At 43.4% G+C, this 17,014-nt stretch overlaps 1 protein-coding gene across 3 annotated transcripts in view; it reads right to left on the bottom strand.

Annotated features, from left to right (window-relative positions):
• Positions 1 to 281: 281 nt before the first annotated feature.
• The window catches only part of FAM151B (family with sequence similarity 151 member B), a 72,586-nt gene continuing 55,853 nt past the window's right edge, over positions 282 to 17,014 (bottom strand). For all 3 annotated transcript variants that reach the window (XM_073344366.1, XM_073344364.1, XM_073344362.1), the window contains one exon: positions 282 to 646. In XM_073344366.1, coding sequence (XP_073200467.1) covers positions 516 to 646 — 131 coding nt within the window. In that variant the 3' untranslated portion in view covers positions 282 to 515. The remainder of the gene's footprint in view (positions 647 to 17,014) is intronic.

Here is a 17,014-nt window from a genome sequence, read left to right as displayed (position 1 = left end):
GGGAAGACAGCATGAGGGCCTAACCGTCTCTATCAATAAAGGGCTATTTCTTCCTCATATGTCTTCACTTCAAGCACTATTATTTGTATTACAGTAGCACTTAAGGCCCCCAATGAAGTTTGCAGACTCATTGTGGTAGATACTGTAAAAACAGATTTCAGAGTAGCAGCTGTGCTAGTCTGTATTCGCAAAAAGAAAAGGAGTACTAGTGGCACCTCAGAGACTAACCAATTTATTTGAGCATAAATTGGTTAGTCTCTAAGGTGCCATTAGTACTCCTTTTCTTTTTGTAAAACCAGAGTAAGAGAGAGTCCCTGCCCTGAAGATCTTGCATTCTATTCCAGGAAGAACATGGTTCCTCAGCACAAATTGTTCTTGGAAGGCTTCAGAATGTTTAGGTAGTCCGCTACTTACAACAGCTTCCAGGGACCTCCCTCTCATATAGAGACTGTGGGCCTTTCATTCACTTGGCCTAGATTGTCTCTGATTTATGACCCAAGTAATATTCAGTAGAGCTACTCAACCTGGTGTCCAAGAAAGACCTCCATAGTGTCGCTTCTCGTCCCTCTCAGAAAGCTCTTGGGAGCCTCAGGAAGACACATTGCTGGAAATCCTGTTTTCTTGGTGTGGGTACATGTTCCCCGCTCTGGATAATCAAAAACATTTGAAAAGTGTCTAAGAATCAGTTCATATCACCATTTGAGTATGGGAGTCACACTGGTCATGGTAAAATATCCAAAGTCCTCAGTTGTCCTCAGGAGACCGTTGAAGCCTGGGTAGATATGACTTGACTCAAAGCCTTCCTCCCTCAGTATAAGCTCCCTCCCTTCCTCCCTCAGTATAAGATATCACCTGTCTAGCAAAAAGGATTTGTCCAAGGCAGCAGGTGTTATCTTACTGTGCTACAACTGATGAGTGTGATGTCAACAACAATTTTGATATTATCCACAAGACAATCTCCATGGACCCTGAGATTCCAGTGGAAGCAAGTTATGTCACATTATATCCCAACAACTAATGGCAATCAGGGGCAATCTCCATTTACAGCTGGACTTCCAAATTCAACTAGTACTCATTGTAGTGACTGATGTATTTAGCCTGGAATGGAGAGTCAATGTAAAGGATCTGTCAGTGGGGTGTCCAGGAAAAGTTACTGAATAATAAGTAATTTTTACAGTTGGCTTACAGGAAGAAATTGTATTTCCTTAGCACTTTAGAAACTGGCTAGAAGGAACCGGTATCTTCTGCTGAGCTATTTCAGACAGACAAAAGCCTTAATGTTAGGGGAGTTCTGCCCTGTACCTACCATGTTGGGAGCACAAAACCCAAGAGTGATATTTCAGTGAAGAGATATTTTCAGTGCTGGGTAAGTAATTTTCTATGTAATCAATTAGCTAAGATTATCTTCACAGTACAACATTAGGCCCAATTCTCAACTTAGTTCAATGGTGTAAATCAAGAATAACCCTACTTAAGTCAATGGAATTACTCTGCCATAAAACCCATGTAAGGCAGAGGAAAATTAGCCCATTTTGTCAATCATTCAAGGCCAGGGTGGGCAAACTACAGCCAGGGGGCCACATCTGGCCCTCGTGTTCCTGCTGGGAAGTGGGGTCCAGGGTTTGTCCTGCGCCGGTGCTCCAGATGGGGAGCGGGGTTGGCATCCTGCCCACTCCACATGACTCCCGGCAGCAGTGGCATGTTCCCCCTCCACCTCCTATGTCTAGGGGCAGCCAGGGGGCTCTGCATGCTGCCCCCGCAGCTCCCATTGGTCAGGAACAACAGCCAGTGGGAGCTGCAGGGGTGGTGCCTACGGACAGGGCAGCATGCAGAAACACTTGGCCGCACTTTCGTGTAGGGGCCGGAGGGAGGACATGCCACTGTTTCTGGGAGCTGCTTGAGGTAAGCACTGCCCAGATCCTGCCCCCCGACCCTCTTCCGTGCCCCAACCCCCTGACCCCCCTCCAGCCCTCCGAACCCCTTATCCCCAGCCCCACCCCAGAATCCATATCCCCAGACAGAGCCCTCCTGCCCTCCCGCACCCCAACCCCCAATTTCATGAGCATTCATGGCCCGCCACACAATTTCTATACCCAGATGTGGACCTCGGGCCAAAAAGTTTGTCCACCCCTGATTTAAGAGAATGTACACAGAAAAAGGAAAGTGTTTGTTTATTTTTTAATATATTAGCCACTCATTTTTAAATGATGATAAAGATAACTATTTGGGGATTTTGTAACATACCTAACTCTTTAAACATTGGATTAAATTCTGTATGTAAGTCTAACCACTTACGTTCCCTTTTAAAAACTGTTTCTCAGACAGGTTCCTGTCTTAAGATTTCCTTTATGTTTAAGAGCATTCAAACATCATGGAATTACTAAGTGCTTTTGACTTTAACGGCTTCCAGTGATTTGACAATTGTGATTTGTGCTACAAATAGGGCCCTACCAAATTCACAGCCAAGAAAAATGCATCACAGACCATGAAATCTAGTTCACACCCCCACCCCCTGAAATCTGGTCTTTTGTGTGCTTGTACCCTATACTATACAGATTTCACAGGGGAGACCAGTGTTTCTTAAATTGGGGGTCTTGACACAAAAGGGAGTTGCAGGGGGGTTGTAAGGTTATTTAGGGGGTCATGGTATTGCCACCCTTATTTCTGTGCTGCCTTCAGAGCTGGGCAGCTGGAGAGTGGCAGCACTTGGCCAGGCTCCCAGCTCTGAAGGCAGAGTTGCCATCAGCAGCAGTGCAGAAATAAGGATGATGATACCATACCATGCCACCCTTACTTCTGCGCTGCTGCCTTCAGAGCTGGGCGGCCGCTGACTGAGGGTCCGTCTCTGCAGGCAGCAGCACAGAGGTAAGGGTAGCAATATACCATGCTATCATTATTTCTGGCTTGCTGCTGGCAGCAGCTCTGCCTTCAGAGCTGGGCTCCCAGCCAGCATCCACTGCTTTCCAGCTGCCCAGCTCTGAAGGCAGTGCCACTGTCTGCAGCAGTGCAAAAGTAAGGCTAGCAGTACTGCAACCCCCCCTACAATAACATTGTCGCCCCCCACAACTCCTTTTTGGGTCAGGGCCCCTACAATTACAACACTGAAAATTCAGATTTAAATAGCTGAAATAATGAAATTTATGATTTTCAAAATCCTATGACCATGAAATTGACCAAAATGGACTGCGAATATGATAGGGCCCTAACTATAAACTTGCCATGTGTACTTTCTTGCAGAATGTGAACACTGGGTAAAATATTTTAATAAAACAGATCATATAATAAATCAAATTAAGTATTTAAGTGTCTACTTTATTTTTTTTCTTCTGTCGGTGTATAAGTGTCAGTACAAAGTGTGACCAAAATGCATCCCTTGCCTGTTTCATTTAGGCCAAGTACTGAAATTTCTTGCACATGACTTCTTATGCCCCAAGAAATTATCTTTAATTGAAATCTGAAATATAATATAGCATTTTTAAAATGCCAATAACTTGTCTGACCAATAGGTCATGAGTATTTTGTCCCCATTCTGAATATGTGGAAAAAAATGTATACTGTGCAAAAAAAGGCCTGATACAAAGCTCATTTAACACAATGAAAATATTCTCACTGATATCAGTAGCCTTTGGCTCAGCCCCTATATGTCCCAGAAAAACTGGAGAGGCTGCATGGTAATTAATTTTACTGACTTGGAGAGAACATCCAAAAACAACTCTCCTTTTGTATAATAATTTAGGAGGTGTTCAGCCAAGCAGCTGTGGTTTTGGTATTGCACCAGTTGCCTTAATTGTACTGCCATGTCTCACCATAAGCGGCCTAACCACCTGTGGTAAATGTACCATAGAGGGAAGCTCCAACCTTATCCCAGTGGATGCAGCCCACTCCAGGGTTCTCATATCTTTCTCCAGGAGCCAGACCTAGGGACAGATGAACTAATGAATCCCCGCCACACACAAACAAACCCAAGTGGGAAAACCACAAATGCATTTGCCTTGGATCAACCTCATTCATGATCTATAAAAATTAATCTAATAATTAAGGATCTTTTACACATATTTGACTCTGACCCAATGAAAGCAAGACTGAAAAGACACCCTCCTCACCCCAGAATATCTGATACATGATGACTGGACAGCATCAGACACCTGTCTCTGACAGGCATTCCACCCTGTAAATTGCTGGATTTTGTTCAGTACAGAACATCATGGAGATGCATAATGTGCTTGGTGCCACTACAGTGTCCAACTGACAACACGAGAACTAATCTAACCATTCCTTACAACATTAACATTTAAAAATGCTAAAAAAGGCTTATTGGCCAATGTGGCCATTTAAGATGCAGCAATCCATTGACAGTCTTCAATTGTTCAATCCTGTTCTCTGTTGAAAGGATGCTTGCCCTGCCATGGAGTTTTTTGGGGTGGTAGGAGTGAGGAATAATTCAAACCATGCTGATCATGACCAGAATTTCTTAAGAGCAGATGGTTGGGGAAATTAGGAATTGTGGGGATTCTAATAGCAATGCAGAAGAGTGGAGGAAAAAAAGTTAAACCCATTTATCTTATTTTTATCTCAGGTCACCGATCAGTTCACTTTGATTATTTATGATCTACAGAATCAATTCTATCATTTGTTTTTATGGTTAAGACCAACAGAAGAAAACTGCTACTAGTATCAGATGCTAAATATTTACAGCGAGGAGTCTTTTAGAAATGCCCCAAATACTTAAGAAATAAATAGCCATATACAAAATATGACAAAATGGTAAAAAATGCTAGTGTATTTCATTTTTAAAGCATTTATATTTCAAGTATGTATATCTTTAAACAGAACTGTTTGATTGTAAAAACGGAAAAGACGATTACTCACCTTGTTATAACTCTTCTTCTTTGAGAGGCATTGTTCACGTCAATTCCAACTAGATGTGTGCACGCCATGTGCACGGTCATTGGAAATCTTTTCTCTTAGCAGCTCCCGTCAGGTTGGCCAGGGAGCCCCCTGTAGTGGCGCCCTCATGGCGCTCAATTTATGACCCTGCCATCCCAATCCCCCTTTGGTTCGTTCTTGCCAGCTACTCCAACAGAGGGGAAGGAGGGTGGATATTGGAATGGACGTGAACAACACCCCTTGAAGAACAACAATTACAAGAAGGTGAGTAATCTTCTTTTCTTCTTCGAGTGATTGTGCATGTCAATTCCAATTAGGTGACCCCCAATCTCTCTCGCGGGGGTGGGGTCGGAGTTAAGGAATCACTGACTGAAGCACTGTTCTACCGAGCTGCATAGTCTCTAGCATGCTGTATGATGGCAAAATGGGTGGCAAAGGTATGCACCGAGGACCAGGTAGCTGCCCTGCAGATCTCTTGGATGGGTACCTGGGCCAGGAAAGCGGTGGAAGAGGCCTGAGCCCTTGTTGAGTGAGCCGTTACAGCCGGGGCTGGGACCTTGGTGAGGTCATAGCAGGCACAAATACAGTCCGTAATCCAGGAAGAGAATCGCTGTGAGGAGACCAGAAGTCCCTTAATCCAGTCCACCACCACTACAAACAGCTGGTTTGAGTTCCTGAAAGGTTTTGTGTGCTCCATGTAGAACGCTAACACCCTCCGCACATCTAACGAGTGAAACTTCTGCTCCTGTGCATTGGCATGCAGTTTGAGGTAGAAAAATATCAAGACTTGGGGAGAAAAGCTGGGTGCAGCCTGAGTTGTATCTTGTCCTTGTGGAAGACTGTGTTGTGGGGGTCAGAGGTTAATGATTTTATCTCCGATACCCTCCTGGCCGATGTGATTACAACCAGAAAGGCTACCTTCCACAAGAAATACAGAAGGGAACATGTAGAGAGTGGTTTAAATGGGACTCCCATAAACCTAGCTAAGACCAGATTGAGGTCCCAAGTCGGTACCAGTGGGCAAGAGTAAGGGTATAAGCACTCCAGAACCTTAAGGAAATGGCCCACCATAGGATTAGCGAAGTCTGAATGCCCCAACTCTCCAGGGTGGAAAGCTCAGATGGCTGCGAGGTGCACCTTGATAGACAATCCGGCTAGGCCTTGCTACTTCAGGTGTAGGTGGTAGTCCAGGATGAATGGTAGAGATGTCTGGAGTTGAGATACTCGACTGAGATTACACCAGCATGAAAACTGATTCCATCTGGCCAGGTAGGTGGCTCTGGTGGAAGGTTTCCTGCTACCAAGGAGCACCTCCCTCACCGACTCTGTGCATTGGAGCTCCCTTGTGTTTAACCATGGAATTTCCAGGCTGTGAGGTGCAGGGCCTGGAGGTCTGAGTGAAGCAGGTGGCCATGGTCCTGCATAATCAGATCAGGAAGGAGCAGCAGCACAATGGGGGTGCTGACTGACAGCTCCAGAAGTGTGGTGTATCAAAGTTGGCGCAGCCAAGCTAGAGTGAGCAGAATTACCACTGCCTTGTCCCTGCAAATCTTGAGGAGAACCTTGTGGACGAGTGGTATCGGAGGGAAGTCATACAGTAGATGGTTCCCCCAGTGCATCATGAACGCATCTGAGATTAATCCCAAGCTGTGTGTTTGGAAGGATAAAAACATTGGACACTTCATGTTGCTCCTTGTGGCAAATAGGTCTACCTGGGGAAACCCCCACCTTTGGAAGAGGGAGTGGATGATGTTCATCCAGATAGACCACTTGTGACTGCAGAATGACCTGATGAGGTAGTCTGCAAGCTAGTTACGTGCTCCCAAGAGATAGGATGCCTCCAGGTGAATGGAGTGGGCTACACAAAACTCCCACAGGTGGAGAGCCTCCTGACAGAGAGGGGAGGAATGGGCTCCACCCTGCTTTTTTATATAGAACATGGAGGTGGTGGTGTCAGTCAGCACTGCCATGCAGTGACCTTGCAATACTGTATGGAAGGTTTGGCAGGCTAGTCTTACCACTCTGAGTTCCTTTATGTTGATGTGGAGCAGGATCTCGAACTGCGACCAAATGCCTTGAGTCTGTAAGTGTCCTAGGTGTGCCCCCCAACCAAGGTCTGATGCGTTTGTTACTAAGATCATGGACAGTTGAGGGATAGTGAATGGGACTCCTTCGCAGACTATGCAAGGGTCCAACTACCATCCTACGGTGTCTAGGACTTGTGGTGGTACTGTTACTACTGAGTCTAGACTGTCCAGACACAGGTGATAAGCAGTAGTAAATCACACCTGGTATGGTCTGAGTCTCATCCTGGCGTGCCGCACCGAGTCCAGCACTTCCCCCAATTAATTCTATTCATTGGGTGGGTGACAGAGTTGATTTGCTTACATTAAGGAGGAGACCCAGCCTCTGGAAGGTCTCTCTAACAGGACATGGGATTGCACCTGCTCCCTGGAGCGCCCTCACAGGAGTCCATTGTCTAAGTATACTTGCACTTGTCTCTTTCGGAAAAAGGCTGCAATGACTGACATACACTTGGTGAACACTCCAGGGGGCTGTTGATAACCCGAATGGGAGCACATTGAACTGATAATGTATGTGTTTGACAATGAACCTCAGGAAGTGTCTGTGGTGTGGCCAGATGGCTATGTGGAAGTATGCATCTTTCATGTCGAGGGCAGCAAACCAGTCCCCCAGATCCAGAGAAGGGATAATTGTGCTCAGGGAGACTGTCATAAATATAAAGGGAAGGGTAAACCCCTTTGAAATCCCTCCTGGCCAGGGGAAAGCTCCTCTCACCTGTAAAGGGTTAAGAAGCTAAAGGTAACCTCACTGCCACCTGACCAAAATGACCAATGAGGAGACAAGATACTTTCAAAAGCTGGGAGGAGGGAGAGAAACAAAGGGTCTGTGTCTGTCTGTATGCTGGTTTCTGCCAGGGATAGACCAGGAATGGAGCCTTAGAACTTTTAGTAAGTAATCTAGCTAGGTATGTGTTAGATTATGATTTCTTTAAATGGCTGAGAAAAGAATTGTGCTGAATAGAATAACTATTTCTGCCTGTGTATCTTTTTTGTAACTTAAGGTTTTGCCTAGAGGGGTTCTCTATGTTTTTGAATCTAATTACCCTGTAAGATATCTACCATCCTGATTTTACAGGGGGGATTTCTTTATTTCTATTTACTTCTATTTTTTATTAAAAGTCTTCTTGTAAAACACTGAATGCTTTTTCATTGTTCTCAGATCCAAGGGTTTGGGTCTGTGGTCACCTATGCAGATTGGTGAGGCTTTTTATCCAACATTTCCCAGGAAAGGGGGGGTGCAAGTGTTGGGAGGATTGTTCATTGTTCTTAAGATCCAAGGGTCTGGGTCTGTAGTCACCTAGGCAAATTATTGAGGCTTTTTACCAAACCTTGTCCAGGAAGTGGGGTGCAAGGTTTTGGGAAGTATTTTGGGGGGAAGGACGCGTCCAAACAGCTCTTCCCCAGTAACCAGTATTAGTTTGGTGGTGGTAGCGGCCAGTCCAAGGATAACGGGTGTAATATTTTGTACCTTGGGGAAGTTTTGACCTAAGCTGGTAAAGATAAGCTTAGGAGGTTTTTCATGCAGGTCCCCACATCTGTACCCTAGAGTTCAGAGTGGGGGAGGAACCTTGACAGAGACTATGCAGAATTTCAACTTTACCATGAACTGATTGAGTGCTCACAGGTCTAAGATGGGTCTGAGACCTCCCTTTGCCTTGGGGATTAGGAAATAATGGGAATAGAATCCCTTGCCCCTTAGCTCCTGAGGAAACTCTTCCACCACTCCTGTGGCGAGGAGCACCTGCACCTCCTGGATAAGGAGTTGCTCATGAGAGGGGTCCCAGAAGAGAGATGGGGAAGGGGGGTGGGAGGGAGGGGATATGATGTTGCACTCTATATGTTTATGGAAATATGCTTATGAGTGTAAATATGACACAACTGGAATATATTTTGTGCTACACATGCCAGGTAACATATCTTTGTAAAGGTTATGATCTACTGAATATATTCATCCTATTTGTATGCATGTATCATTTTTATATCTGAAGTTATGAGCGTTGGCTCTATGCTTGTATTTGAAGTGTTTGCTGTAGGAAACACATAAGGGAGGTTTGGCCAATATATTGTGAAGAAGCTATTCAAGTAATTGGGAATACTTAACTAACAATGGACTTTGGGAGACACCAATCCACATCTGAACTTTCCTGGGAACATTCAAACTAACATGTAAACAATGGCGTCGGCCTGCAAAAAGCTGACTCATTCATGGACATGTGACTTGCCCAGGTGGCTACAAACTCCATCTTGTTGCTGTGATTTTGCACAGAAGAACAAAGGGGTTTCTGCCCACAAGAAAGAGAATATAAAAAGCCCTGGAAGCCTTTCTATTTTGTCTTAAGCTGGCTCAAGAGATGGCCTCTCCACCCCAAAGAGATGCCTGAAAGAAAATGGAACAAAGGACTGTAACTACGGGGGTATAAGTGATTGCTGGACCGAGGCCATAAACTACAACATTGGTCTGAAAAGGATTGTACCTGAGATAACATCTAAGTTGAGAAGTTGGTATCTGTAACTAGATCCTTAGTGTATTAAGTTAGCCTTGCGTGTTTTGTTTTATTTTGCTTGGTAACTTACTTTGTTCTGTTTGTTATTACTTGAAACCACTTAAATCCTCCTTTTTATACTTAATAAAATCACTTTTGTTTATTAATTAACCCAGAGTAAATAAGTAATACCTAGGGGAGCAAACAGCTGTGCATATCTCTCTATTAGTGTTATAGAGTGCAGACAATTTATGAGTTTACCCTGTATAAGCTTTATACAGAGTAAAACGGATTTATTCGGGGTTTAGGCTCCCAGAAAGACTGAACACTGGGTGCTGGGAAAGTCCCTGTTAACTGAGAAGCCCCTGGCCTAAGTGAATCTTAGTTTCTCTGAACTGCAGGGGGGCGTGGCCCAACCTCTTGGTCTGTGCTGGAGCCTACTGGGGTGTCTAGCTCAACAAGACAGGAGTAGAGGGAAGCCTTTTCTGGCAGGAGGATTTGTTCTCAGTGGTATCCCAGCACATCTAGTGTCAGTCTTGAGGGAGTTTCTGTGACCCAACCCATCCCAGGGGAGGAGCAGAATTGGAGAGAATATCCCACTTCTACCATGTGAAGAACCCAACAGTCCGATGTTATATGGGACCATGCACGGTAGAAGTGGGATAGACAGTTGAAAAAATGGGGGGAAGGATCCGTAGTCATGGCTGGTACACCGTCCTCAGGTATCCCTTCAAAACCCTTGCTTGGGTCCCGACGATGGCTTGGTTGGGCCCTTCCCTTGGCCTGAGGGAGGGTTGGAAGGTCTACACCTGGAATTCGTGCCTCTCTGGCCCTGCGTAGGGCGGGGTTGGTATTGCCTCTGCTGTTGCACCGGCTGAGGCTTGAAGGGCTTTCTCTGGGTAGCAGGTGTGTGCATCCCCAGAGATTTTATGGTTGTCCTCGAATCCTTAAGGCTTTGAAGCCTTGAATCAGTCTAGTCACAAAACAACCCTGCACCCTCAAAGAGAAGGTCCTGCATGGTCTGCTGAACTTCTAGGGGAAGCCCGGATGCTTGGAGCCAAACTGTTCTCCTCATGACCACCCTCGAAGTGATGGTATGTGCCGTGGAGTTGGCCAAGTGAGGCCTGCAGGGATGTCCTGGCAACTGTCTTCCCCTCCTCGACCAAAGCCAAGAACTCAGCCTTTGAGTCAGTGGGAAGTAACTCCCTATATTTTGACATGGAGTCCCATGAGTTAAAAGTATACCTGCTGAGAATAGCTTGCTGGTTAGCAATAGACCCCCTGCGGCATACATTTTCCTGCCAAAGAGGTCCATCCGTTTGGCCTCTTTGGCCTTAGGAGCTGGTGCTTGCTGACCCGGTCCCTGACACTCCTTCTCATTCACCACAGAGACCACCAGGGAGCAAGGGTGTGGGTGGGAGAACAAAAATTCATAGCCCTTAGAGGGAACAAAGTATTTTCTTTCCACACCCCTGGCAGTTGGTGGAATGGAGGCTGGAGTCTGCCACAAAGCACTATAATTGTTGCCAACAGTCTTAATTACTGATAACACCGCCTCATCAGGTGAGGACGAAGAAGTGGCCAGTGGAGGCATAGGGTCATCATGGCCCACCATGTGCTCAGGTTAGTTCGGGGCAGTGTTGGTGCCAAGTGGCTGAGCATTGTCTGTTGGAACCTTGGATGAGGGGGTGGATCTGGGGCTAGTTCTGATGTGCCCTCTGTAGTAAGCAGGGATGGTCTAGATAGAGCTGCCTCTGTGGTACGAGGGGTGGTTCTGTCCACCGGTGACTGTGCCCGGTGATGCCCCAATGTAATGGACCTAGAAACTCTGCAAGGGGTATCCCGGGCCTGATGATAAGCCCAGGGGGTCCAGAAGGGCCATTGTGCAGCAGGTGGCCATTGAGGTTGCCACGACGAAGGAGCATGTCTCCCAAGCTTGTCTGACCTGTGCCAGATATGTAGGGAATTCAGACTAAAGAGAATCCTGGGAAGAGCATTCATTTTAATTATGCTTATTTGTCCTCAGACAGAGGGAGGTAGTGCCTGCCATGAATTTAAATCATTTGCTAACTGCATGATTCATATGGCTAGGCTTTTGAATTTCCTTACGGAACAGGATGCCAAAATATCTGAGGTTTGTCTGTTGCCATCTAAATGTCCCTGTAGAAAAAGACACTTCCTACTAAATCCAGTGAGATCTTAATTGCTTCCAATTTATCCTAATTTATCTTTTAGCCAGAGAATTTACCAAAGTTACCTATTGTCTGTAGGATAGACTGACCCAGATTTTTAATAAATAGGATGACGTTATCTGCATATTTAAGGATTTTTGTCTCCTGAGTCCTTGATTTGATCCCTTGAAGTTCCCTACTTAGTGCTGCAAATGGTTCTAATGCTAGACTCAACAGGAGGGAGGAGAGGGGGCATCCCTCTCTAGTTCCCCAAAACAGATCAAAACAGGGTGGGGAGAAGATATTTTGCTATTTGTGAGGGTATGAGTGTTGGGTTTGGAATATAACAGCTTTATCTGTGAAATAAAGGATTTCCTCAACCCAAATTTATCCAGCGTAAGAAGCAGACATCATGAGTTCACTCTTGTCAAAGGCTTTCTCTGCATTGAATGAAATGATTGTATGGGAATTTCTAGAAGGTTGATGGAATGCCATAACTCTAATCAACTGACATGTGTTATCTGAACCAGGCCTTTTTAAAATAAATCCCACTTGACTGGGGTGAAGTATATCACTCATTACATTTTCAAGCCTCTTAGCAATATTTTTGGAAAGTATTTTATAACTGTATTGATTAAGGAGATGGGTCTGTAGCTGTTACACTTTTGCACATCCTTACCCAATTTTAATAGTATACTAATTAGGACTTGACTTCTCTCAGACCAGGAGGTAACATATCTTTCTTTAAGGCATCTTTGTAAATGTCTAACAGCTAAGGAGTCAGAATTTCTTTGAAACTTTGATAGAATTCTATCGATAGGCTATCAGGGCTGTGGGTCTTGCCTGGACTCATTTCCTTCGTAAGCTCGTTTCCTTTGACTGCAAAGGAGAGGCCACCCTGGTCTGCTGCTCTTCTGAGATTTGTGGGAGATTGAGTTTTAACAACATTATTCAGTTCTTTAGGGTCAAGTGGTAAATCATTATTCTAAAGAGCTAGATAGAATTTCAAAAATTGATAAAAGATTAGTAAGAACCTGCCCTTGTTCTGATTTGAGTAATACTATTTGGGACCTTTGATCTCTCACTTTTAATCTGTATGTGAGAATTTCCCCCACTCTGTCCCCCGACTCCCAGTATGGTGGTTTGAATCTAAGAAGAGAAAATTCAGCATGTGCTGAAGTCAGCCTATTTAATTCATCCCAAAGATAAATTATTTTTTAAAGATTTTTTTGAGAAGGGTAGTTTGCACATTCTAAATCCATAGCTTTGAGTTGTTTGATCAATTCCAGGAGCTGAGCCTAGCTAGCCTTCTTCCTACTCACTGAGTAGGAAATGATCCTGCTCCTAATAAAAGCTGTTAATGTACCCCATAGGGTGGATCAGGATCTTTCTGGTATGTCATTTGTTTAGAAGAAAAACCAAATTTCTTCTGTGACATAGTTCTGAAAGTATTTATTTTTCATAAAAGAGTTCCGTCTCCATCTTTTACAAGTCCAATTAATATCAGGAGGGGAAAACTGTAATATCATTGGGCATGATTAGAGATCATGATAAACTTGTTTGCATTTTTAAGCATGGAGTCTACCAGATTAATAGAAATCAGAAAGAAATCTATTTGTTAATGTGAAGGTGAGGAGGGGGAAAAAAAGTAAAATCCTTCAGGGTAGGGTTCTGCAACTGCTATACATTTTTTAACTCCAATTCTTCCATATAATCTTTTATAATGTTCCTAGATGTGACTGTGTATAGTGGGGCCAGCCTAACTTGTCTAAAAAAAAAAGAGTCCAATGCCTCATTAAAATCTCCTGGTATGATGATTTATTCTAGTGGGTTAGTAATTAATTTAGAAAAAAAGTCATTTAAAAAAAAACTTGAATCATTTTAAGTTGGTCCATATAGGTTAATTAAGATACACATAGAGTGAGATCTTAGCCTTCACCAGCAAAAATCTACCTTCCTCATCTTTATTTACATCTAGAATGTGTAGTCTTTTGTTAAATAACATTTCTACACTTTTGGCTGCAGAGAAGAAATTGTTAAATACCCATCCATCCCTCCTAAATTTCTCTGCCTGAAAGTCATTGAGGTGTGTTTCCTGTAGGAAGATATCTGCTTTCAGTGTTTTCAGATGAGTAATCATTCTTTTTCTTTTTAGTAGGTGATTCACCTCTTTGATGTTCCACATGTTGGAGACCCCAGGGCATGGCCACTAGTTAAGTTGAGGGGATGGAAGGCCATAAGGGTCGAGGAAGTTTCCCTGCTGAAGGCCGAAGGGCTTCTTCTCAACCTCTCTTAATAGAATTCAGGCCTGGCTGGTTTGAGTAAGCTCTTTTGCTCTTAAAACAATGTTGCAGTTGTAGATAATGCCTTATAGTGTAAGGTTTGCTGACGCCAAGTTAAAGATAATAGGAGAGACAGTTACAAGGCCAGACAGAATGTGCTAGTTGTTTAAGTTGCTAGGAATGGTTGTTAGAGATTGCAGGAAATAAACATTGTTGTAACCCATATAAGGAAGGCAGAGTATTTGTGTAAAGTTTTGATTGGCTAATGTGTAGTCAGTAGCATTAAGGAATATAAAAGTTGTGTAATGATCTGCTCTGATGTGCAGGATTTGAGATTTTATTCTCCCTGTACCTTGTTTGCAGCTGCAAATAAACTTTTCTGCTTCTCCACCCCGTTGTGATTATTGACTGAAGCACACCGGGTAACGAACCCCTGCTGTTGTTTTGCCTCTGGGCACTGGGTGCCGGCAACACAGGGAACACAATTTATAATATTAGCTAGAAAGAATTCTTAGGTCAAATATCTCTCTATCAGGTGCCTGAATAGTGTCATTGCTTGGGCCATTGTTAGGTTCAAATTTCACACAAGTGTATCTGGGTTCTTCCTCACTGCTCTGGGGACATGAGAGGGAGGGAAAGGGGAGAGAATAAAGCAGACTAGGAAAGGAAAAAAAGATTGGTATAATGTGGGAAACAGAAAAACAGAGAAAAAGAAATGAAGTGGTGAAAACTGACCAAGGATCACAAACATACATCACTCTTACCCAAATTGAAAAAAGACCTAAGTCCAGGAGGTTTACAAGGAAGTGGCCTCGTCACTCACTCTCCTCCCCCCCAACCCCAAATACACTCAAATAGGGTACAACTGGTTTCCCTTTAATTTCATGAAGCAAAAGTAGTCTTGTATCAAGGGAAGGCATGGTTTCTGCACTGTTTGCAACAAAAGAAAAAGGGGATGGAAGAAGGCTGGCACCTAATCTCAAGAACAAGTCTACAGTGATTATATAAATTACACAAATTGTTTAAATATTCTTATTCCAACACAAATAGATCATTTGCAGATAAGGGTTCATTAGCACAACAGTTCTGCCTAAACTTTGCCTCCTAGAGCCTTGTCCACACTGGATTATAGTGTGAACATCATTGCCCATAGTTACATCAGCAATGTAAATCAGTGTGATGGGGTTGCTCTACTCACCACTGGATGTACTGCCTCCTGGTGGTTCTGCAGATTAGCTCAGTCATGCCAATACCCCTTCCAGCAGTTACACTCCATCAATTTTTCCTCTGCAGCCCATTTCTCACTCCAGGAACTGTAATGTCTTCTCCATGACTCAGCCCTCTGGCCAGATCACTTATTGTGGTTCCCTGTTCCAGAGGGAAGTGTTTCAAGCAGTCTCAGACAGTCTTCCGCTTCACTGCCTCACACTGCCACTCCTACAGTGGCAGCCAGGGGAACCCAGGCCTACCATATACTCCAGGTTCTGGCTCAGGGACCCTCTACACAGTGGCTAAGGTCCATTCCCTGCACTTTGCTGCCTTTCCCTGAGCTGCTTCCATACCTCCTGGCCCTCCCCACTCCTCTGGGTTTGCCAGTCTTTTCACTCCCTCCTCCCAGGGAGTAACTTCAAGCTAGTGTTTTTTCAAACTTTTTGATACAAGGGACTGGCTTACTGCCTTCCTAAACTGTGTCAGGGAGATCTCACTGACTGGTGCCAGTCCACTGACTGGTCATTGGGTTGCTTTAGTTCCTAATGAAACTATTTTGTATTACGCTGGAAAGTTGACATCCACTAATGTGGATTTCCAGAAAAACAGTTTTTTAAAGAAGTCTCCAGACAATTGCAAATCTTTTTTTCTTGTGCTACCAAACTCATTCATTTTAAAAAAAACACAAAAACAAAAAAAACCCAAAAAACAAAACAAAACAAAAACCCAAAAAAACTGCATCCAGCAGCTGTGTGTCATCTGATGCAGTATAGGTAGCAGTTAATATCAACCATCCGTATTTAAAAAAACAACCCAAACATGCTGAATCAAATATTCTAGTAATTTGTACAATTTTGTTTGAAAGTAAGTTTTCCCAGAAAGTTATTACATTAATTTTATTTAGACTGCCTAGTTAACTAGCTCTGTCTTTTCAAACATTCATAACAGAAATTGTATCAGAGACTTGTTGGTAAGTTTCAAAAATACATGTTGTATATCCAGTGGCTGAGGAAAGTCACTATGTAAGCACCTGCATAGCATATGTGCAACGTGCTTTAGGTGGTACGTGACCAGGATTCATCACCAAATTTGGTCCGGTGGTTGGATCATTAGCTTCCCTGGCCTGGGCCGGGTACTGACAGGCAGCATGACACATGAGACTGCACAAAGGGACCTGAAAGATTCTAATATAGCCTGCTGTTGCAAAAACAGTGTTGATATGAAACAGATTACATGCAACAGGAGTTGGAATTAAATTTTCCAGTTTCCAAACAACACAATAAAACTCACAAGTAAAAGCTTTGTGCACATGAGCTTGATGAGATAACAACACACAGGTCTAATGGAAAGTTAAGTGCAGAAATAAATCTATTACAACCTTAACAAAGGGCCTGAGATCACAGACAGCTGGGTGATAAAAACAACAAAAAAGGTTATAATTACGCTGGAAGAAAATTACACTTAAAAATATATATAAAATAATTCAGAAGCTGAATATTGAAGATGACCAGAGAGAATATTGTTTTTTAAAATGTGGTGAGTGGCATTTGCTTTCATTCAAAAATAAATGTTAAGAGTGGCAAACTCAGAAAGTCAGTTTCTGTTTCACTTTAATTATAATACATTCTACTGTGGGATGTTTATTATTTGAATGGTTGTAAAAGATACAGCATGCCAGCTCTAAATTGCAAAGTGTTGTATTATCTGTTGTGAAAATTTTGTTAAATTTATATAAAATATGCATTAAAATTGTGCTAGACTTGCAATGTAACTCTTTTTAAAACGTGTAAATTAAAGATTTTTCATCAATCTGTTACTTCATGTGAATATCTTCCAGAGTTTTAAATGGAGTTACTAAACTCAAAAGAACATGGATGAAAGCCTAGTTCCATTAAAGT

Source organism: Lepidochelys kempii, chromosome 5 (assembly GCF_965140285.1).
Source record: "Lepidochelys kempii isolate rLepKem1 chromosome 5, rLepKem1.hap1, whole genome shotgun sequence".
Lineage (NCBI taxonomy): Eukaryota > Metazoa > Chordata > Testudines > Cheloniidae > Lepidochelys > Lepidochelys kempii.
Note: the sequence above shows the minus strand (reverse complement) of the source record. Positions and strands in the feature narration are given on the sequence as shown.